This window comes from Dermacentor variabilis, chromosome 11, assembly GCF_050947875.1.
Source record: "Dermacentor variabilis isolate Ectoservices chromosome 11, ASM5094787v1, whole genome shotgun sequence".
In the NCBI taxonomy this organism is placed as follows: domain Eukaryota; kingdom Metazoa; phylum Arthropoda; class Arachnida; order Ixodida; family Ixodidae; genus Dermacentor; species Dermacentor variabilis.
Window position 1 is genome coordinate 10,247,789 of NC_134578.1, and position 22,499 is coordinate 10,270,287.

Below are 22,499 nucleotides of genomic sequence, written 5' to 3' on the forward strand. Positions count from 1 at the left end.
ATGACATTGAATACCACCTATAGGAAATGCTGGAAGCAAATTCTTTGCAATATGCGGTTCATTATGTTTGCCTTATAAGCATGCACTCGACAATAAATAGTTATGCCGTATCTTAAGACTGATTCTCCTGTCGGTGGTACTACAGTAGTATTATTAGAACACTACACATATATGGCTTCGTAGCCTCAAATTATTACACGGCAGCTTCGAAGCAACAAAGAACAACGAAAGCACAGACTGGTGGGCTAGTTGGCATTGGACTGTGTTGAATGTAACCCTAAAGAAGGGACGCAAGACTACAAGAAAGAATTATCTGTTGACAAAGGCGTCTTCTGTGTTGACTTAGCGGCGTGTCCCGTTCGCGCTACGTATCACTTAACTTAGAGCAACTTGAATCATTAATTTTGTCAGGAGAGACAACGTCCCTAAATATTCTGATGAACGCTTCCGGTTCCGTTGTTGGATTGAAGTTTATTGAACAATCATCCTGGGCCGCACTATACCACTTTAATATAGGATTCATCAACAGTTCATGAGAACAACTCACACCAGTACAGTTGTTACATGCAACAAGGGCCGCTTGTTAAGCAGTCACAGTCTGGCTGTATTGTGGTGCGATGCACCGTAGAAGTAAAAGAAGGCTAACTGCTTCACTGAATCACATCATTTATTGCTAAATGTGCCGTCGTTCGAATGCTGCAGGACTTGATTCAGGAATCATTCAGAATAGATATTTGAATGTAGCACAAGAGGTATAGAAAGAAGCCTAAAATGTTTTTAACTGTAAGTGGAAATGTGACACCAGGAACATAGAAGTTATGAGGCGCATAAACGTAACTACTTCCTGAGCTTACACGCTGCATAGTAATGAAAATAAACAGAATTTTACGCCTCTCCGCTAATTGTACAGCATTTATTTATTCGATTCGCGAAAGCATCCCTTCACATATAGGCTTGAACACATGCGTTAAATGTGCACAATGTTTTTCATTCCATACTACTGTTATGTCGTTGAATGCCGTGCAACTGTAAAACTCCACGTGCCAGCCTTGAAAGCGCTTGCCCGGCACAGGGCGATTCGTAATAAGCTAGAACAACATGCGACAGTACGTCTGTCATAAGGAAAAATGTACCTTGCTTAAATGGCGCAATTTCCTTTCAGTGACACGTAACACAATGCTATCTTACGCGTTGCCTCTTGCAGGAAGGTGTGGTCGGGCCGTACCACAGGATCGAGCCGATGCCCGAAATGGAGAGATCTGACCAAGGCCTCATTCCGCACATGATACACAAAATTGAGAAGAAGGAAATGCTCGACATTGAGGTGGCACCGAGTGGAAAAGGTAGCTAAACAAGTGAATTACATTGCTAGCGCGTTTCATAAGCAAACAGATCGGCTGAGTATAGACGGCCTACCATACCAGGGAGCGTGCTCTAAAAGCTGGGAAGAAGGACGCCAAGTGTGCGCATTTCGGCCGCCCATATTACTGAGTGTGGTTGCGAGGCGCGGTTTCATGAGATCAGTATTCTAGGAAAGCCTGCAAGTATACTTGCAGGCTTTCCTAGAACGCACGCTTGAGAACGCACGCTTGAGAACGCACGCTTGAGAACGCAGGCTTGAGAGCAGCACGATACCACTGCGCAAGCGCTCCGTGGCGTTTTTCATACTTCGCGGGCTTTCTTTGCAATCCGGGAAAAAGGGACTACGTGAGACGTATCGTAAGCACCTGGATCGGTGGTTTCTCAAGGTGCTCTACAAATCCGCATATCATACTTGGGGTCCTCAGCTAATAATTAAAAATTGGATAATTAAACCCAATGAATTAGTGAGTTATGGGGGAAACAAAACATTGATTTACTAGGCTATTGCGAATAGTATGCGTTCGGTTCAATTCGCTTACGACGTGTCTTTCATTTTTTGAATTCTTGGCTCAAGTTATGTGGGACGCCCTGCATATGTGAGCAGTGGAGAAGAAAAAAAGAGGGAGAAGTTGCGGTGACTGAACATTTAGCATGTTTGAGGATTCAGGACGTTGCGATGCCGACAACGCAAACGGCAGCCGCGCTTTTCCATGCTGGGTCGGCTTTCTTTTTCTGTATGTACTCAGGCGAAGCACGGTGCGCACCGCTTTGACAACATTTTCGAGTGGCGCTGTCGCCGCAATTTCAACTACTTTTCTCAAAAAGGAGATGTCGGAAAGCGGCCGGATCCCTTCAAGGCGTGGTCCTTTTTTCATTATAACATGCAGTTTACTGTTTGGTGGCACACACAAGCGGGGGATTTTATGTGCGTAAATAAAGAGAGAGAAAGTCAGGATCCCTTTACGTCTGCGTAGGATGTGCGTAGCTTCCACACTCGTTAGTTTGATCGCAGCAGTCAGTTAAATTTCCTCTTGCTTCAAGTATTTAGGTACATTCAGGTACTGCTTGTGAACGAACTGTGACATTCGATCTGTGGTGTCGTTTGGATTCTATTACATAAACGACTATTCCAAACTTCTAGCCTGTAGCAAAGAAAGAAAAGCTAGTCTTGTACATTGCGCTCACTTTCCTGCTTTTAGAAGCTGGCGAGGACATCGACGCTTCTGAACGATGCAGAAGGACGACTTGCTCTGAACCTCATGTCGATCTTCCTTACGCATCTGAAAATATATTGTGCTGCCTAAGAAAGTCAAAGTGGAAAATGAAGTCAAAGTCAAGCCTGTCGTGCCCCGCAAACATTTTATGTATCTCGAACATCGCTAGGCAACTTACCTCTGCCAGGCGCCAAACATGCGTTAAACCATGGCACGCAACAAAAGATTTTGTTCACTGAGAAAGTGACGACATCCATTAGCGGCCGCAGTGTTATGGTTACAAAAGGCCGTGCAACTGAACTTGTTGATTTCCTCTTCTCGAGGACATCGTATTTTCTTCTCTCCATGCTTATATAGTTTAGTTTTACTAACGAGTTCCCAGAATGGTCGAAACGGTAGCGTCAGAAGAAATGTTGATTTCGGGGACCATGAAACAATTTTCCACTGCGGAGCACAAATGCCACGGCCTATACCTAAGAAGCGCAGGCGTCTGTCTATGTCAAGGTAACTGTGGACCCCTGCACAACCGTCATCTATCCCCATTCTGGCACACAACGCAACTCGTGAGTCGTAATTAGATCTGCAAATGAGGTGCGCCGAATGATGTAGTTATTTGAAGAATCGCGCAATCTATTAGCACACGTTGTCACACTATGTTTCAACCGTTTCATACCGAACCGGTAATCGTTATTAAATTTTCCCGTTCAAGCAAAAAATGCTCATTTAGTTATATTGTTACGCGCGAAGGAGACCGTTTATAACCCTGACGGATGAAGGGGACCGTTTACTTTAGGTCGCGAAGGTGAGCGCAAGAGCGGTCAGCTGGTTTATCAACTGAGCGTCGTTCTCTTCTTCCTTCTTCCACTCGGGACCGCAAGCACGTTCACTGGTCTTCGTTTTCTTCATGCGTAACATTCCTCTCGTCGCAGACGAAGCCCGCCGGGCGAGTCAATCCATGTGTCTTGACGTGAACAATTTCAAGCGGGCGACATGGACCACTTGTGTCTTGGCAGCTCTTCTACCACTCGCCGTGAGGCGAGCTATGTTATACGTGACTTCCGTGAGTCTGCTAATAATCACAAACGGTCCATCGTAGGTGGCCAAAAGCTTTTGGCATAACCCGCGTTTCCGTACTGGAGTCCACAGCCAGACTAAATCACCAGGGCGATAGGTTACCGGACGGTGGCGAATGTCGTAGCGTACTTTTGATCTGTCCTGCGATGCCAAAGTGCGCAAACGAGCAATACGACGAGCTTCTTCGGCGAGGCAGAGAGTCTCGGCGACAGTGGAATTTTCGTGACTGCAGAAGGGGAAAACAGTGTCGATTGTGTACCGGGGTGGCCGTGCGTACAGCAGTAAGAAAGGGCTATAGCCGGTGGTCTCGTGCTTGGCGGTGTTGAATGCGTACGTGATAAAAGGCAGTACGTCATCCCAGTTCTTGTGGTCGGATGAAACGTACATAGATAGCATGTTTACAATAGTTCGGTTGGTACGCTCCGTAAGCCCATTCGTCTGTGGATGGTATGGTGTCGAGTGACGCAAGTGGGAATCACACAAACGAAGCAGCTCCTCTACGACGTCCGCTGTGAATTGTCGTCCACGGTCGCTGATGATCACGCGGGGCGGACCATGTCGCAGGATCACATATTGCAGCAGGAATGTTGAAACGTCAGTGGCAGTTGCGGAGGGCACGGCCGCCGTCTCGCAGTAGCGTGTGAGGTAGTCGACGCAAACAACTATCCAGCGGTTTCCCTTGGCTGATTTGGGAAATGGGCCTACGAAGTCAATGCCCACTTGTTGGAAAGGCGTGCTTGGAGGCGGGATCGGCTGCAGAAGACCTGCCGGAGCAGTAGATGGCCGTTTGTGGCGCTGACACTGCATGCAGCTGGCCACATACGTCTCAACAGATTGTCGCATTCCAGGCCAATAAAAGCGTTCCTGAATCCGGTAAAGCGTCCTCGCCGAACCCAGATGGCCAGACGTAGGGTCGTCGTGCATAGCACGCAGAATTGCTGTGCGAAGGCTCTCCGGCACCACTAGGAGAAAACGTGCGCCAGTGCTGGAAAAGTTCTTCTTATAGAGGAGTCCATCACGTACACAGAAATGGTTTGCTGTCGTCGAGGCGGTCGTAGCGGTGAAGAGCGGTGTTAATTTATCGTCTTTTCGCTGTTCGGTTTTGAAGCAGTCGAAGTCTGGAAAACGCGGCGACACAGAAGCCACGAGGTGATCGAAGTCGTCGGCGTCACAGTCCGTAGTGCTAAGTGGCATACGCGAGAGACAGTCCGCATCAGCGTGTCGTCGACCACTCTTATAAGAGACGGTGAAGCTGTATTCTTGCAGTCGGAGCGCCCAGCGCGCAAGGCGGCCACAAGGGTCACGAAGATTCACAAGCCAACACAACGAGTGGTGGTCGGTGACCACTGTAAAGGGGCGTCCATACAGGTAAGAACGAAACCGCTGAACCGCAAATATTACCGCGAGGCATTCTTGTTCCGTCACAGTGTAATTCTGCTCGGGCCTACTTAATGAGCGGCTTGCATATGCGATCACGTGTTCGCGGTCACCGCAGCGTTAAACTAGGACGGCACCAATACCTATGCCACTGGCATCCGTATGGAGTTCTGTCGGAGCTGAAGGACTGAAGTGTTGAAGAACCGGTCGTGACGTCAGCAGGAACTTCAACTGACGAAAAGAAGAGTCGCACTCCGGAGTCCACTCAAAGGGGGTGTCCTTTCGTAGCAGGCATGTCAGCGGATACGCAACGTCGGCGAATTTAGGAATAAATCGGCGGAAATAGGAACAAAGCCCCAGAAAACTACGGAGCTCCTTGACACAGCGCGGTGCACTGAACGCTTCAACGGCTGCTGTTTTCTGGGGATCAGGGCGGACGCCATCCTTGTCGACGAGGTGCCCAAGCACAAGGGTTTGGCGGTCTCCGAAGTGGCATTTCTTAGAGTTTAAAACTAGACCAGCGTTTCTGATGCAGTTCAGGACAATATCCAGACGCGAGTTGTGTTCGCTGAAGGTGCGGCCAAAGATGACGACGTCGTCGAGATAGCACATGCAGATGTTCCACTTCAAGCCACGCAATACAGTGTCCATAAATCTCTCGAAAGTTGCCGGAGCGTTGCACAATCCAAATGGCATCACATTAAATTCGAAGAGCCCGTCAGGGGTTACAAAGGCAGTCTTCTCCTTGTCGTCAGGATGCATCGGAATTTGCCAATAGCCGGATCGTAAATCTACTGAGGAAAAGTAAGAGGCGGAATGAAGGCAGTCTATTGCGTCATCAATACGTGGGAGTGGGTACACGTCCTTTTTTGTTACAGCATTCAAACGGCGATAGTCGACGCAAAATCTCCAAGATCCATCTTTTTTTTTAACAAGAATCACTGGAGCTGCCCACGGACTTGCTGACTCTTGTACGACTCCCTTTTTCATCATTTCGTGCACTTGTTCGTTGATAATCTGGCGCTCTGATGGTGAAACACGATATGGCTTTTGTCTAATCGGATTTGCCGAACCCGTGTTGATGGTATGGCGCGTTCGAGACGCAGGGATTGCAGGTATATTGTCCTTCTGCGCAAAGTCGAATACCGAAACGTGCTTCGAAAGCACACCCACTAACGTTCGGCGTTCACTCGTGCTGAGCGATTTATTGACCATCGACAAAAGGGCCGTTTCCGAACTGTGGCCGTCAGGTTCTTCCGGCACATCTGTAAGTTGAGCCACTGATAAGGACGCGTGTTCCCTAGCGAAGGCTAATTTCATGCCGTCAGATAGTATAACGGGCTCCTTAGAACAGTTTACGGTCCATAAGCCAGTGCGTCCGCCTTTGATCGACACCACACAATGTGGAACCAAAACATTCTTCTTCATACAGCAGAAGCTTGATGTGGGCGAGTTGGTTGAGCATACTTAATGAAAAAAGTTCTTCATACAGTTAAAGTGCATCGGTTCTACGGTAGCTTCGAAGCAGTCGGAATCGGCGCCGCAACAGACAACGGGAACGCAAACGGTAGATGATGCAGGTATGACCGTATCACCACAAACACACAGTGTAGTTTCGCGATCTACAGGGTTCTCCAGGAGTCCTGATGGAATCCTACCACTTAAGAATACTTTTCCGGTGCGGCAGTCGACAGTAGCACCACACTCCCGCAAGAAGTCCATGCCGAGAATAACATCATGGGTCGACCGAGGAATAATTACGAACTCTGTCGTAATAACATGGCCTCCCAAAAATACGTCAGCACTACACACACCAATAGGTCGCAACGGCTCACCACTCACTCCACAGAACTTTGAATCTTCGTCCCATTTAAACAAAACCTTTCGCCCTAACACGTGTTTAAACGAGACACTCATGACCGAAATTGTTGCGCCTGTGTCCACCAGAGCCATCACAGGGACATTATCTACAAGCACGCGCACTTTGTTTTTCAGCATCAACACAGGAGGTATTTCTGTCAGTAGCACGTCTCCAGCGACCTCACCTCCATCGGCCGCGCTAGCTAGTTTTCCGGTGACGAAGGGGACGCGGTGCGACGCAGCGGTGAGGGAGAACGGGGAGCACGACGTTGCGGTGGGGGTGTCAAACTTCTGTCAGATGCTGGGGAGCGATTCCGGGAGCTGCTCGGCCAATACTCGTCGCCAGACGATACGTGTGCTGGCCACGGGGCACCGTGTGGCCGTTCGGAGGGCCGAAAAAACTCTGACGGCTGGCCATACCACGTGGTTATACGCTGGTTGCAAAACCGCGATATATGACCCGGGACACCACAGGAATAACACACCGGGAGAGGTCTAAACCTTGGTCGTTCGTCGATGAAGCGGATATTTTCATTTTCCCGCGTGTAGTGGGTTGGTTCGTGGCGAGTGTCACGACGATACATCGGGCGTCGAGAAGGCGTGCGCTGAGTGCGTTGGTCATAGCGCGGAGTCGGCGGGCGTGTTGTCATCCTCGACTGTGGGGCTGCGCTGTACTCCACGGCCGCTGCGGTAACCATCGGTTGCCAAGGGGCCGAATGTGGTGCCGTCATAGCCTCACGTGACGTGTACACGCCATGGTGGTCACCAGTGGAATGCGACAACCCTTCGCGGCGGGAAAGTTCCTCGCGGACAATCTGTCGGATGGTCGAAGGAAGGTCGAGGCAAGGACTCGTGTCCACACTGGCAACCGTCGTAACGTTTGCCAACCGACCAAACTTTGGCGCAATCCGACGCAGCTTTAGCGTTTCAAAAGTTCTGCAGTGCCGTATGACATCGGACACAGAACTGAGGCTCTCCTTTCCAATTAGAAAATTGTACACATCCTCAGCCACTCCTTTCAGCAAATGCCCAACTCTATCTTCTTCCGACATGCGAGCATTGACCACCTTGCACAGCTTTAACACTTCTTCGATGTATGTTGTGCATGTCTCACCTGGTAGCTGCGCCCGTTGCGACAGTGTCTGCTCCGCACGCTTTTTTTTGGCGACTGAGTCCCCAAAGCACGCCTTTAACTCGTCAACAAAATGGTCCCACGTCGTAAGCGCGTCCTCGTGGTTCTCATACCACACGAGGGCGGTATCGGTCAGGGAGAACACCACGTTGGTGAGCTGAGCGGTTGCATCCCACCCGTTGGATTTGCTCACTCGTTTGTAGTGGACGAGCCACTCGTCGGCATCTTCCCCCGCTTTGCCTCCGAAGGTGGGTGGAACTCGGTAGTATGGCAGCGGACTGCTAGGCGCTGCCCTCGGAGTGGCTCCTTCTTCTGGCATGTCGAAGATGGTCACGGCTGATGGCGGGAGGCCGGCAAGTCGACGGCTTCGACGAAGCTGCGGCAGTGATGGTTCCGTTGTTGTGAGCGATACCCCGCACCTCCACCACTTTGTTACGCGCGAAGGAGACCGTTTATAACCCTGACGGATGAAGGGGACCGTTTACTTTAGGTCGCGAAGGTGAGCGCAAGAGCGGTCAGCTGGTTTATCAACTGAGCGTCGTTCTCTTCTTCCTTCTTCCACTCGGGACCGCAAGCACGTTCACTGGTCTTCGTTTTCTTCATGCGTAACAATATGTCTAGTGGCCAGTTAAAGAACCCCGGGGGGGCAAAATTCATGAAAAGTCCCCGACTACGGTGTGTCTCGTAATCACATCTTGACTTTGGCATGTAATCCCCAGAATTTATCTCGTTTAAAGAAAGCGTGTCACTAATTTCTCTTTCCCCTTCTTCCCTTTTTCTAGGCCCGAATTCACAGTTGTTTTCCAACACTGTCCATAGCGCTCATTTTAAATAAAAGGCAAAGAAGCTTTCGTTTGCCCCATTTCGCCTTAAGGAGAAAGTTTCAGTGACAGACAATCTCAGTCCCCAATAGTACAGCGCAATTTTAAAACGTCCTCTAGACCTGCAAGGACGTGACGCCTTGAATAAACGCGACGCCAGAGCAAGAGCGACGTTCAAATGTGGGAAACGTTTGGGTACAAAACCAAAAATTAAGTCTTTTTTTTCTAATATGGTGCGCTACGTACGCTTTTCTTATTACTGTTTTACACTGCTGAACTTTAGGCATGTAAAGTTTCGTGAAACGCTCAGCTAACTGGAGTCTCCCGCTGTGCCAAATTACTATAGTGCCAATGCTAAATTGAAAGCGAGACGTTCTCTCAGGAAATGGGGGAGAGGAGGATGGTGGCATATGCTAAAGTGTTTTTCCACAAGGAGGCGCTACGCCGCTTAATCACTCATTGGCAAGCGCAAAATTCTGGGTCTCCTATGAATACGAGAATTGCCTACTGCTAGGTGTTTCCTATTTTATTACAATTTTCGCACACTCTCTTATTACAATTACAATACAATTACAATATTACAGTTCTCGTATACTCTCTTTCTCAATTTTTGATGTAGATGCTTGGATCGTGAACGAAAGGACTTACGGAGCTGAAAGTGTTCCCATGGAAGTTACGATAGAAATTTTCATGGTCTCTGATTACCCGCATTTTAAGTACTTCAAGACAACGCTTCAGTTAATAAATTATCTCTGCGTACAGATCAACTCTGTGAGTATCAATCAGTCTACATTCAGAACTTGCTTTACTGAAGCACCACCTACCAGCAGCTTTTCGCACCTCGAAACATATTCTACCAAATTGCCTTGGAAAGTTGATGTCAATTTTATGAAAATGACCATCTTAAGACCACGCGTGAAAAAGAAACCGATATAGTACAAAGTGCTGACAATTTATATCCGTTCCGTTAACTTGAAACGTTCAAAGTTGACACATACCCAAAGAACAATTGCTCCAAGACTCAGCATCGGGAACAAACAATGGCTTTAATGACATTTCCATGCAGATGAAGCCTGTAGAAGTACCTTTGAAAATGAATATGTAGAGGAACAAGGTAATGTCTAGGAGCGTGTCAAAAAAAACAAGAGTGCGTGATTGATAGTCAGTCTGATAGTCAGAAAATGTACGCTTATTGCTAATGCGCTTTTTGAAGACAACCGGACAAGATGAGCGCTTGCGAGTGAACATTATTATGCGAGTGAGCGCACAATGATTCTTCTTCTCCCTCTTCCTTTCCATCTTCCTTTGCCCTTTCCCCACTTGTAGGGTAGCCGACCGGGCAATACCTTGGTTAACTTCCCTGCTATTGCTTCTTATTTCTCTCTCTCTCCCTACGCGAAGTTTCGCAGGGTCTCCCTATAGCAAGCAGAAAATATCAAGACGAATAAAATGGGTTGGAGTGCATAGGGGTAGGCGTTATTACGTAATTGACGCCGACTTGCCGTTATCTTTCAAAAGAATAGTTACTATCACTGCTACCTCTGCAAACGGGGGGGGAGGGGGGGCTGAACTCATAATTAGCTGCAATTTTCGGTTATTGAGACTTTCAGTAGCCAACTTTTCCTATGCTGTCGAAGTTAATAAAATCAATTATACAAAGAAACATACAGAAGGAATTAAAAACTGCGCAATGAGTGATAGAGCGAAAGATGTTCGGTGCAATGTAAAGAGAGAGGAATACGGCGGTGCGCATTAGACAACCAACGAATGTATCTGATATGTTAGTTGGGCAGGCTATGTAATGCGTAGGGTAGATAACGGACAGTCGATTAGAGTAACCCAGTGAGCGTCAAATTAAGGAAAACGCAGCCAGAAACAGCAGGGGAGTCGGTCACCTGATGACATACAGACAAAGAACTTTAATGAGGTCCTGAGAAGTGCCGCACTTACAGCAGCACCGCAGGCCGCTCCCACATCGGGACGGGGAGGCCTAGCCTCACCGCCACATCATGGGCTCTCTGGTCACCTGATGTTATTTAGAAATTTGCCGATGTATGGTATAGTCGGCTGAAGCAAAACAGTGGTAACTAGAAATCGACAGCAGAGACCTTTATTTTGCAAAAAATAGATATAATTTTTGGTCGTGATGATGTGTCCGTCGAGCTCAAGCATATTATTTTATTGTGAATTAAAGATGCAATTTTTTTATTCTTTAGTTAATGCTTGTTTTCTATTTGAAGAACTCACTTAACTCGAAACATTACAATAAATTTGGAAATTAAGTTGGCAACTCTGCCTCTGGGACGACAAGAGCTGGTGCAACTATAAAAATCAAAGCTGAGATCGCTATTAAAGGTAACAAGGCCTTCGCGCCGTAAAACCCCATATAACATCACCATCATCAAAGGGAGCAAATCTGCCATATTGATCGACAGAATGTGTATGCGCAAAAATTCTTCGTTTTCGTGGGTTCTGAGACGGTCGAACCGCTTCATTCCCACACACACGCATACATACATACATACATACATACATACATACATACATACATACATACATACATACATACATACATACATACATACATACATACATACATACATACATACATACATACATACATACATACATACATACATACATACATACATACATACATACATACATACATACATACATACATACATACATACATACATACATACATACATACATACATACATACATACATACATACATACATACATACATACATACATACATACATACATACATACATACATACATACATACATACATACAAGTTAGTAACCATCCACCTTCGACAGTGCCCCTTATGCAGAGACCAAACAAAAGATCACAGAACTTGTGCCGTGTTATTTTACTCCGACTATGTCCCCAGTGGTGCTATTTAAAATATGTAATTAGAGCATGCCTGCGTGTCACGTGTATCTAAACAGAAAAAGCAAAAGGAAAAGCTTCTTCAAAGGATCCTGTGACTTTGAAGCGGCAAAGAACATCATTTAGGAATATATTGATTCAACAAGCCTAGGCGTAGAAACATCACCTTATAAAAAAATAATGGAAATATGTTCCATATTTTAATATACCGAGCAAGCGAGCCAAGCTAACGTCATAAGTGGTTCAACTTTCCGCGCCCCTTGGCAGAGCTAGTCCATCACCTTCACATTCATTTAGCGCGTGAAGCTTCTCAGATTCGCTGTTCATTTGCAATTTTTAATGCAAACGTCCGCGAGTACACTTTAAGACGAGACGACCCACCTATGACATAGCACTGTGTGAGCAGAGCCATTTGCTGCCAAGTTCCGTGCCTGAGAGGGAAAGTGCATTACAGAAAATCTGACGGTGTTGTGGTGCACGAAAAAGTGCACTTAAGGTTCATTCAAGCGATCTCATAAAAAGTTGACTTCATTAGTGCAAATAACAGCCGAAGTTCAGCACTTTAGCTCATTCAAGCGATCTCATAAAAAGTTGACTTTATTATTGCAAATAACAGCCGAAGTTCAGCACTGTAGCTCGTTCAAGCGATCGCATAAGAAAGTTGACTTCATTAGTGCAAATAAAAGCCGAAGTTCAGCACTTTAGCTCATTCAAGCGATCTCATAAAAAAGTTGACTTCATTAGTGCAAATAACAACCGAAGTACAGCACTTTAGCTTCCAAATTTACTTTCACATTCGCACATGTCCTCCGTCATTCCGCAGGTTAACATGAGGTACATAGATACAAGCGAGCCAAGGGTGAAGTTCCTCTTCGTCGGAGTCGAGAAAGACCAGGTACTTACTTTTCTTGCATTCATTATTCCTAACGTGTTCTGTAATTTGCACCGACCTCTGACTTTCTTTTTATTCAGTTCAGCACTTATAAGAATGGTAGCGGCATATTAATGGAAAGCTCATCATCTCTTGACGAATTTCGTGTGTACGCCGATAGCAGAAGATACGAGTACGGTTATCCGGATATGGTGTACCTGATTACTGGGTACGTTCGCCTATTTATTTATTTTTCTCTTTTTAATATAAAGCTTTGTTGTTAAGCAATGTCTAATTTCGGTACGACTCCTTTTCGCAGGCATGAAGTATACTCCGAAGACACCGCGGGCACGAAGAGCATGACTGTGTTAGGTAATCTTATTAACCTGCCACACAAATGTAGTGTCAAATCAAACTGGTTTAACGCTTTAATGATGGCACATATAAATACCCGAAAAAAATTCTATTTTCCATTGCATTGCGCAAAACGCATCAAGAATAAGCATAATCGAAAAAAACACAAAAAAAGCTTTTTCAACAAAGGGGGGGGGGGACTCAAATTCCAAGGCAGAAAACTGGAAGTCACCACAAGCCACTTATGGCGTCCTTTGGAATTTGTACAGACATCTCTCGTCATATTCAAACTATAGGTGTAGACTTCATTTGTTTTACATTCACGTGTATTACACCGCTGCAGCTGGAGATCTTGCAACGGTCTGTCTCCTCTGACCGTGCTTTCAAAATGGTGATGATTATTATGATGAGGATCCTTTCTTTTATGACTCGTACCCACTAAAGGGGATAGGCAAGGAATCCGGCGGCAGGGGCTCGCTTAAGAAAATTCCTATTTGAAGAGGAGGCCTTCAAAAGAAAGCGAGTCGCGTGCCGAACTTCCACCTGACCTTCTTCAGTCCGGTGCGATTGCGGCACATTTTCCCCGCGCACTACCCGAGTGCTCTTTGCAAGTTATGACAGGCAACTAGAGCGACGCTCTCGCACACGTTGTGGGAGTGCCCTGTTAAAGCAGCTCAAATGGCAGTAGCTCCGGGGGCTCATGCGTCGAAGCGGGCCGCCGCTCTGCGCAGCTCCAACTTCAAGACACAAGAGTGGGCAGTCCAGCGGGCCCGGGAGGCGGCGACGAGGCAAGTCTTCAATGTCCCCGCATGGGAGACCTGAGCCCAGGTCGTTAAATGTTGCCGGATTTTCTATAAAGTTGGATCCACCCTCGTCCTGGTGTCCTTGCTCTTAACTAGCAAATGATGCTTGTTGCCTGACATGCAGTGTTGGCCGAAGACATTTAGCCTGAAGCTTTGTACTCGATACCGAAACTTAGCAAAAAAAAAAAAATCCTGGTTTGTTGAATTAAGGCAACATTCGTAAATGTAGAGGTTTAGGCGGTATAAATTACGATATTCCCGCGCGCTGCAGGAGCCACAACCTAAGTTATCGTATACAGAGAATTAGCGGTGCTAGGTACTCGCCTATTTTCGTTTTTATGTTTCATTCAGCATCAGGTGTGCAATGACGAAGTTTCACTATCAGTCGAAAGCTAAATCACCTTTGAACCCACTTGCTTTTTCGCAGGCATCGGCTTTGTAGGTGGCTTGTGCACCCAGTTTTTCGTAGCCCTTGGCGAAGACAGCGCTGGTCTCTACACCGGAATGCACACGCTGACGCACGAAGCGGCCCACGTGTAAGAATACAGCAACATGTGCTTCATAACCATTGTTCAGCCTCTCTCGCTCATATTTCTTGGACAAATAACCGATTAGCTTTGAGAATCACTGAGTGTTCACAGCCGAGAACGAAGTCTTCCGTCCATGTGTATCACCAGAGCCCTTCCATTTTTGGAAGGACTCTGGTATTACGGAAAAGCTTCCCGAGCATCTCATGGCATGAGCGGCCGCCACGGTAGGGAATCGAGCTCACGACCTCGAGCTTAGCAGCGCAACGCCATAGCAACTGATGGGTGCGTGTAGGCGGGCGCGCGCACTATAGACTTTTTGATAATTAGCTGCATGTATATTTGTATAAATATGACCACACGGTGCAGGAACAAGGTGACGACAACTCAAGTAACTAAATAAAAAGAATAATTAACTGACTACTGTGCCCAAAACTTGCGCCCGAAAAGGACTAGTTCAAAAGCGGCGACCATAAGAGCGCGCTAGCTGTCAGCGAATCAAACTAAAGCGATTCTCGATCCGTCAGCCGCTATTTATACATGATGTACACCCTTCGAAAGGCAGCCTCTTCTGACGCCGTTCTAGCTCTGTTGCGTACATCGAGCGTTCAATCCTGGGAACAGCATTGCCATACAAGTAACGCGGTGCTTCGTTCGTGTTAGGCTTGAGTGCCAGTGGCCGCTAGAGTAGCAGCCGCTTTCTCCAGCCGCATTTGAGAGCTTGCGTTCTCGGTAGCGATGCCGAGAATCACGGCTGCCGCTGCAACGGCTAACGAACACCGAAGCGTCCGCACAATTATCCGCGGGCGATACAACATCCGAGCGGTGCAACGAACAAGCAGACGACGAGTCACGTGTGACAAGCCCAGCGCAGCAGAGACGACCTTTTGCCATCACGTGTTCGGGTGCCTTTACCCTTACTCATTTTTTTTTTTTTTTGATGGCTAGATTCCGAGAATGTCCCGTGATGCTTCCTCCTAGTTATCTTTTTCTTTCATTTTCATCGTGGAGTCTAACCGGTTTGCAAAACGTATCCTCAAGGCTCGGGGCCGCTCACGATGAAAGCCAGCCCAAATCATGGATTCCAGGCGACCCAGGATCACTAGCCTGTCTCTGGAGTGAAGGTCACATCATGAGCTACGTCGACGGCGGAACGAAATATCACCGTTTTTCAACATGCAGCCTGAGGCAAATTCGAAACCTCGTAATGTGAGACCCTTTCATTTTTCTTCTTGTGTAGTGTTTATGCAGTGCTATGTAGAGTCTTGTACAGCGTTATTCAATGTGCAGGAATACGTTTATCTAGTTTAATTACTCACACGGGACCCTGATCATGAGAAGGAAATTTACAGAATGTTTTGGAGTGCGTACGGCAGTCATTACCAAATTCTCACTGGAAGCTTAACGCTATCGTTGAAAAGAAAAGTATACAATCATGGCGTTCGTGCCTAACACGTGGGGCAGAAACTTGGAGATTGCCAAAGAATTACGAGAACAAGTTAAGTACCACGCAAACAGCGATGGAACGAAAAATGTTAGGTGTAACGTCAAGAGACAGGGTTAAAGTAGTGTGGATCAGAGAACAAACAGGGATAGCCGATATTCTAGTTGACATTCTAGTTGATATTCTAGTTAGAGGGTCGAACTCTCCCTGAAATTTTCTGACGAATCCCCCCTTTCCCATGGAACATAATGTTCCAGGAGAGAGGCTCCGAGTGAGTGACGTGGATGAAAGGACAATATTGAATGTGAAAGTAAGATAAGGGCTAGCGACGGTCCGAAGGAGGGGGGGGGGGATGTCATGGGGTTTATCTCCTCTCCTATGCATAGAACATTGCGACCTCACTCGCGGCGAGCCTCCACCTCACTCTGGATCGTGTTAACCATGACTGCTGAGGGGGATCAGCGCCAAATATTCCACACACAGATAAAGAGGAGACGGGCACGTGCATAAAACTAGAAGGCATTGTTGCTCCTCACCAGGCCTTTCTGGTACAAATCGTCGACCACGCTGCGCGGAAGCATTTCGAGAATATTGCGACTTGCTTGTCTAGGATATTCGTAATAAGCACCGTCCCCTCACCCCTTTCTTTTTTTCCTTCCTTTTGTTTCCTTTGTCTCTGACTTTCATTATATTAATAAACTTGAGAAGGGCTTGCTCTTAAGGCTAGTTTACACGCTGTTAAGAATAAAAACATGGCGAAAAACGGGACAAGAAAGAAAGACCTAGAGAACGCTGATTTGCTTGCGCACGGCAAAATATATATCAAGGAAGGGGATGCTGGGCCAGCGAAGCTAAGAAACCGCCACAACAAACATACGGGAAGGCAGGTGGGTGAATAGCCTCGAATTCCACGCAGAAACAGAAATATGGGAATGTTAGGGACCGCCGCGCCGTTCAGCAACACGGTGAATGCTGAGGAGTCTGACTAACGAAAAAGAATTTTAAGAAGGGGAGTAGGGTGATGGACACGAGGAGGTGGGGGGACGCGCATAAAAGGCGTCAAGAACAGAGTTGCCGGATAGTTATTCACAGCGTTCTCTTCCTAATGTAAACCGTGTACCTATATAAACATAGTACCAAATATTGACAAGCGAAATGAAAACACGTGTAGAGCAGCGCTCGAAATACGCATTAGGGAGCGTCGTAGTCGACGATGAAGTTACATTTTATTCGGCATGAGTGGAGATCTTGGGCGAATACAGCTTTTTCTGGCATTCGATTACGATACATGTGCCATTCTCGCTGTCTCCGGAAGCGCTCACGCAAGCTGACTCTCAAACAAAAAGTAGTGTCGTCTAAACGCTACAGAGAGAGCCTACAATTATATAAACTCGCGAATGATAGGCGAGCACCCCGAAGCAAAGTTATCAGATAGAGCAGGCCGTTCTTGCAAAGAATGCGCAGAAGTTAGCTGCGAAATGCATCGCTGTTCCAGTTAACATTTCTTCATGCTGCATATCTTCTGAAGTCCGGAAACATTAATTTAAAGGGCAAAGCAATAATTATTTGGGCAGTCGTTTATTTGCATTCTGCAATCACAACATACCCTCTTAAGTCATCATTTGAGATGTTGATTAGCGGAATTTTGTTAACTAATATTGTATTAACAATTGTTACACAAATTCTGCTGTTCGCCACTGCGGGGGAAGCATAGTCCGCGCAAGTTATAATTTGGTTCAAATGCTCTATTTTTATGCCACGTGTTTCCTTTTCACACTTTGCATAGATTTTAAAAAATAGTTGTGGTAGATAGCACAATTTTAATCCTTGAAACTCATAGCTCGGAGAGGCGGACATTACTTGCACAAGATATTCAAAATCATGACTGACTAATTAAATAATTTTCACTATTTAAGCTTTACCTAATTACTATTTTATTAATATTGATGTTCACGAATTCTAGACGGTCAGTTCGCAAGTCAGTTCACAAGACGGCGAGTTTGCACATCTGCCGAGGACTAATTCTGAGGAAGACACCCGTGTCAAAATATTCATTCGCAATGACTGCGGCGAAGTAGATTGGCGTTCCCATTATTTTTGTGTTTTACTGCATTAAACGGCGCTTCCTTTAAATCGAAGTGGAACAACAGTGGATTTTTACCGCGAGTATGAGGCACGTATCTCGAAACTAGGTTCATACGAAAAATTCATTCCTAGTGGATATGAATTTCGAAGTCACCGGGTGCAACTCACAAATGTCGATGTGTGTTGCAATTGGAGAAAATTTGTTAATTAGTCTATTACGCATCTCCATCTCTTGTTCAAGTAGTTTCCTTCTCGTTGAGTAAGCCAGCTCAAGTACTAAATTGTGCTATATCTGCGACAGGCATTTTTTTCTCTGTATAGTAAAGAAAAAAGAAGGAAAATACAGAAAAAAAGAACACTTGGTGTAAGTGGAGACCGTCGTTGCCTAAACAGGAGATATACATTACAGATTGCGAGGATCGGCTTGCTGGCGAGTGAGTAACACTGGACACACGAACAAGGGCAGGTACCCCGGTATGGAAGTAGCACCCAACCAGTTCTGCAAAAGCGTCTTTCCGGACAAAGACAACGTGACCGCTGACATGGTGAGTGAAGCATCTCCTTTTGTCGAGGTCATTTACTGGGAGATGTGTCAACATAAAGGCTGCACTCTGTCACCGATAGAGGCTCAATAACTGCCGAGTGCATGAGACCTTCGCGAAATTACATTCGCGAGATTTGAAAGTTTTGTCAGCACTGTTACCAGATAAAATTCGCAACGCTGCCTCTCCTCCCCGCAAAGCACAATTTAATCTTTCTTTTCTTTTTTTTTTCCTTCAGGATTCGGACCGTATGAAATATTGCATGGTGAAGTGCCAATATCCGATATTTAAACAGTACTGCAGTAATAAATATGGTCGCCAACGATGTTATACGCATACGACGATTAAATACTTGTACAAACACGCACTGGACTACATGCCCTGTGCAGTAGACAAGGTAAGAGGCTAAGTGAACCCAGGAAACTGCTGCAAATCAACGTCTTATAAGTTTTCTCAGCCTTCGAAACATTGCAGTGGGTGTTACATCCCAAACATCAGGAGATTATTCAATTCTTTCAAAGACAGTAAAAATGATTTGTATACGAAATAATGTCGCTGATAAATGGCATCGCAACAACGTAAGGTGTGGTCAGCCCATTAGATGAACTCCGCGCAAAAATTTAACTGGCACGCTCGGCTCACATTGCAGTGACAGGTTTTCTGGGGAACGACCAGCTGTGTTTACGGCCACGCCATCCTCCCGGACACCCCGTGCCTCCCTATAAGGCGAGCTAATCTAAAAGTGTATTTGCCCTTATGTACATTTGTATGGAGAGAATTGTGTAGACTCTTTCAGTCCCGTGTAATGGGTGACCGTCCTATAGTTGAGCAGGATGGTTTTCTAGGCCAGTTCGTACATGATAACAGTGTGGTATGGTTCCAACGGGTAGAGACGCGAGCACTTTGAAAAAAGAAACGCACAGAAAAACGCTTTTTACAACTGAAGTTTATTGCGAACAAATGCTTTTTTTTATGTTTGCATGGGGGGGGGGGGCGAGAAATTAATTATTGGAAGGTGTGCTGTTTAAGGTGCTTGAAGATATTGGAGCTCTTGTGGTGATAACGATATCTAGGGTTTGCTAACGCATGGGACACCAATAATTGCTGTGTTTCTAGTGGCAGGGAGAACTAGCAATAAATCTCTGCTTGAAAGCCAGTGCTTCGTGTTGTCTCGATGTACCTTCTGTGTCCATGACATTGTGACTGCGCTACAAAAAATTTGTAGATGTCAGAAAGATTGATTTGTGTCGTGACGTCACAATAATGCCGCTGACGCTAATGAAACTGACTTCAGTATGAAATTAAAACAGTTCGCCTTTCCCAATGTTCATGCTTGTTCATGCCCGCCATGAATGGCTATGTTGTTGCGCACGAGGTCGCGGAGTCAAATCCCAGCCGCGGCGACCGCATTTAGATGAGGGCGAAATGCATAAACACCCGTGTACTGTGCTTTGGGTGCACGTTAAAGAACCCCAGGTAGTTGAAATTAATCGGAAGTCCCCCACTACGACGTGCCTCATAATCAAATCGTGGTTTTGGCACGTAAAACCACAGAATTCAGTTTTCAGAATTCATAATTCAGCGTGTGGTAGACTTTCTGCATATTTCAAAATAAGTGTCAGTACTCATTCAAAATTTTGATTTGGATTTGGGAAGTTACCGCAAGGAACGCACGCAAGGACAAAACGAAGCCGGGCTGACAACTGATGATTTAAAGGGTCACTAAAGCGAAACAATAAATCAGTTTAAACTAATGAACCATTGTTTGAGAACCCTGCAGGCCGTCATTTAAAAAAATTGTTTGATTATTAGATGAGAAAATGAAGGTCCAAGTATCACTACTTGAATTTCGCGCCGAAACCCCAGCGCCACTACGTCAGTGTGACGTCAGGGATTCCAAAGTATGTTTTCGCATTTGGGCCGCGTTGGCTGAATAGAGGTTCCAGAAACTTGCCATGTTTAATATTTGGTTCCTTTAGAACGCAATGTAGTCAATCTGTACCGCTATATTTAATTAGCAGGCCCTAGAAGATGCCATCAAAATCCAAGACGTCACAGCCCACAGGTGCGGGAACTTAAGTAGGCGTCGCCACCCGTATTTCGTTCTTGCGCTTTTCCTGGCTTACGAAACGCCTTATGTTGTAAGAGTGGTGTTTTTGGTGTTGTAGAACGGTAATTTACTGATGCAGAAGAAATCGTTTTTCACTTTAGTGTCCCTTTAATGAAACGAACGCCTAGCTTATATAGATCAGGCACACATGTCCCCCAGTAATGAAATGAAAATAACAAATAGAAAAACCAATAAAGACAAATAAAAACAGAGGGCGATATACCTTGCGGTAACTTCCCAAATCATGAATCACCAACTGGCCTGCCTGCACACACGCCCACACGCACACTATACCTCATTTAAAAGCCTACTGCAGCATAAGTTCGCTACGGTTAAATTCGCTATAAATCAGCAGTACTGCTATATATCGCAGTGATATAGGCAAAGCTAGAGAGCTCGTAATCGAATTTTCTGAAAGTACGTACCAGTCCTTTAATAACACTTATTAAGGCAGCGCAGGCACTTGGTGGTAAATGAAGGCAGCACTCGTACACCAAACCTAATACGTTGCAGACGGCTGCGTGGCTGCGCGCGCGTGCGTGCGTGCGTGCGTGCGTGCGTGCGTGCGTGCGTGCGTGCGTGCGTGTGTTCGTGTGCGTGCGTGAGCGCGTGCGTGTGTGTGTGTGTGTGTGCGTGTGTGTGTGTGTGTGTGTGTGTGTGTGTGTGTGTGTGTGTGTGTGTGCGTGTGCGTGTGCGTGCGCGCGTGCGTGTGTGTGTGTGTGTGTGTGTGTGTGTGTGTGTGTGTGTGTGTGTGTGTGTGTGTGTGTGTGTGTGTGTGTGTGTATGTGTGTGTGTGTGTGTGTGTGTGTGTGTGTGTGTGTGTGTGTGTAAGTGGTGCGCTGGCTAACGCTCCCAGGGTTAGTTCTAGCAGATAAACACGAATACCCCAGAAAGTGGATGGGAAAACAGCGCCGCGGTAGCTCAACTGGTAAGAGCATCGCACGCGTAACGCCAAGACGCGGGTTTGTGCTCACCCCTCCCCCCCCCCGTGCGGCCAGTTTTCTTTTTCATCTACTTTCATTTCTTAAGTTTCACATTTTGCCTTTTGTACGCGTATGTTCTTTATGTGTTACCTTGACCCTCCTGCTTGGGCCCCACGGCCTGCCGTAAGGTGTAAATAAATAAATGAAAATATGCTAACTTACGCTATGCAGTCAGTGAGTTCGCAAGGCTATCCACTGAAAACCAATTTCCAGGATTACATCTTCAGCACATTCATTCCCAAAGTGTGCGACGAAATACATGGGCGTACCAGTTACTTTGTGCTTCAATGCATGAAACATTGCTTTGTAAAAAAATAGAATAGTGCCTTTTTTACAGCAAGTTTCACGGCACATATCTCGAAACCCGTGCGATCCTCACAGAAGTACGTCGTCCCAATTGGATGTGCACAGCAAACTCATGGCTACAATTCGTAATTTGCAATAGGTGCCATAAAGCAATTATTTATCAAGTTAGTTAGTTAATTCCTCTCAATTAGTCGATTATTGATTTCGGTTTCTAGCGCGAGTTATGTCCATAGCTTCAAGTAATCCAACTCAAGGACTAAAATTACGCTATCTGAAACAACCGAGTTATTAAAATTCTGCGTGATCTAATCCCCCCCCCCCATATATGTCCGATCTCATTGCTGTTTAGTTAGTTTTGGCGTTCACCTATCGACGAAGTGTCGTAATGCTTCTTACGCCAATTATACTGATTGTATGACGTGGTTGATTTCGATGTGCACCGGTGGCATCAAACTCGGGCCAAATGTAGATTTCTTGCCTTCAGGTTTGCGTCAGAGGCGTGTGCGGGGGCAGCACGCTCACAGTGCCGCAAGCACCGGCCACCGAGAGCACAACACCAGAAGCGACAAAAACGCCCACTACTGACGGCACCACGGAGTGTCGTTGCGACTGCGACTCCACGACGCCTACCATTTCTACAGCTTATCCGCCGCGGCCTACGACTCCTAGTAAAGGTTGACTACGAGAAAGCGCTGGAGCGGACTCAACTGGCGTCGAAAACAATAAATGTGCT

At 46.3% G+C, this 22,499-nt stretch overlaps 1 protein-coding gene across 2 annotated transcripts in view; it reads left to right on the forward strand.

The window, feature by feature from the left end:
* The window catches only part of LOC142564797 (venom metalloproteinase BumaMPs1-like), a 37,287-nt gene extending 14,788 nt beyond the window's left edge, over positions 1 to 22,499 (forward strand). Inside the window, exons 4-13 of one of the 2 annotated variants that reach the window (XM_075675958.1) lie at positions 1,205 to 1,343; positions 9,460 to 9,611; positions 12,565 to 12,636; positions 12,714 to 12,841; positions 12,932 to 12,984; positions 14,197 to 14,305; positions 15,338 to 15,505; positions 18,235 to 18,370; positions 18,606 to 18,764; positions 22,251 to 22,499. In XM_075675958.1, coding sequence (XP_075532073.1) covers positions 1,205 to 1,343; positions 9,460 to 9,611; positions 12,565 to 12,636; positions 12,714 to 12,841; positions 12,932 to 12,984; positions 14,197 to 14,305; positions 15,338 to 15,505; positions 18,235 to 18,370; positions 18,606 to 18,764; positions 22,251 to 22,445 — 1,311 coding nt within the window. In that variant the 3' untranslated portion in view covers positions 22,446 to 22,499. The remainder of the gene's footprint in view (positions 1 to 1,204; positions 1,344 to 9,459; positions 9,612 to 12,564; positions 12,637 to 12,713; positions 12,842 to 12,931; positions 12,985 to 14,196; positions 14,306 to 15,337; positions 15,506 to 18,234; positions 18,371 to 18,605; positions 18,765 to 22,250) is intronic. The other variant, XM_075675960.1, reaches the window with a different exon arrangement.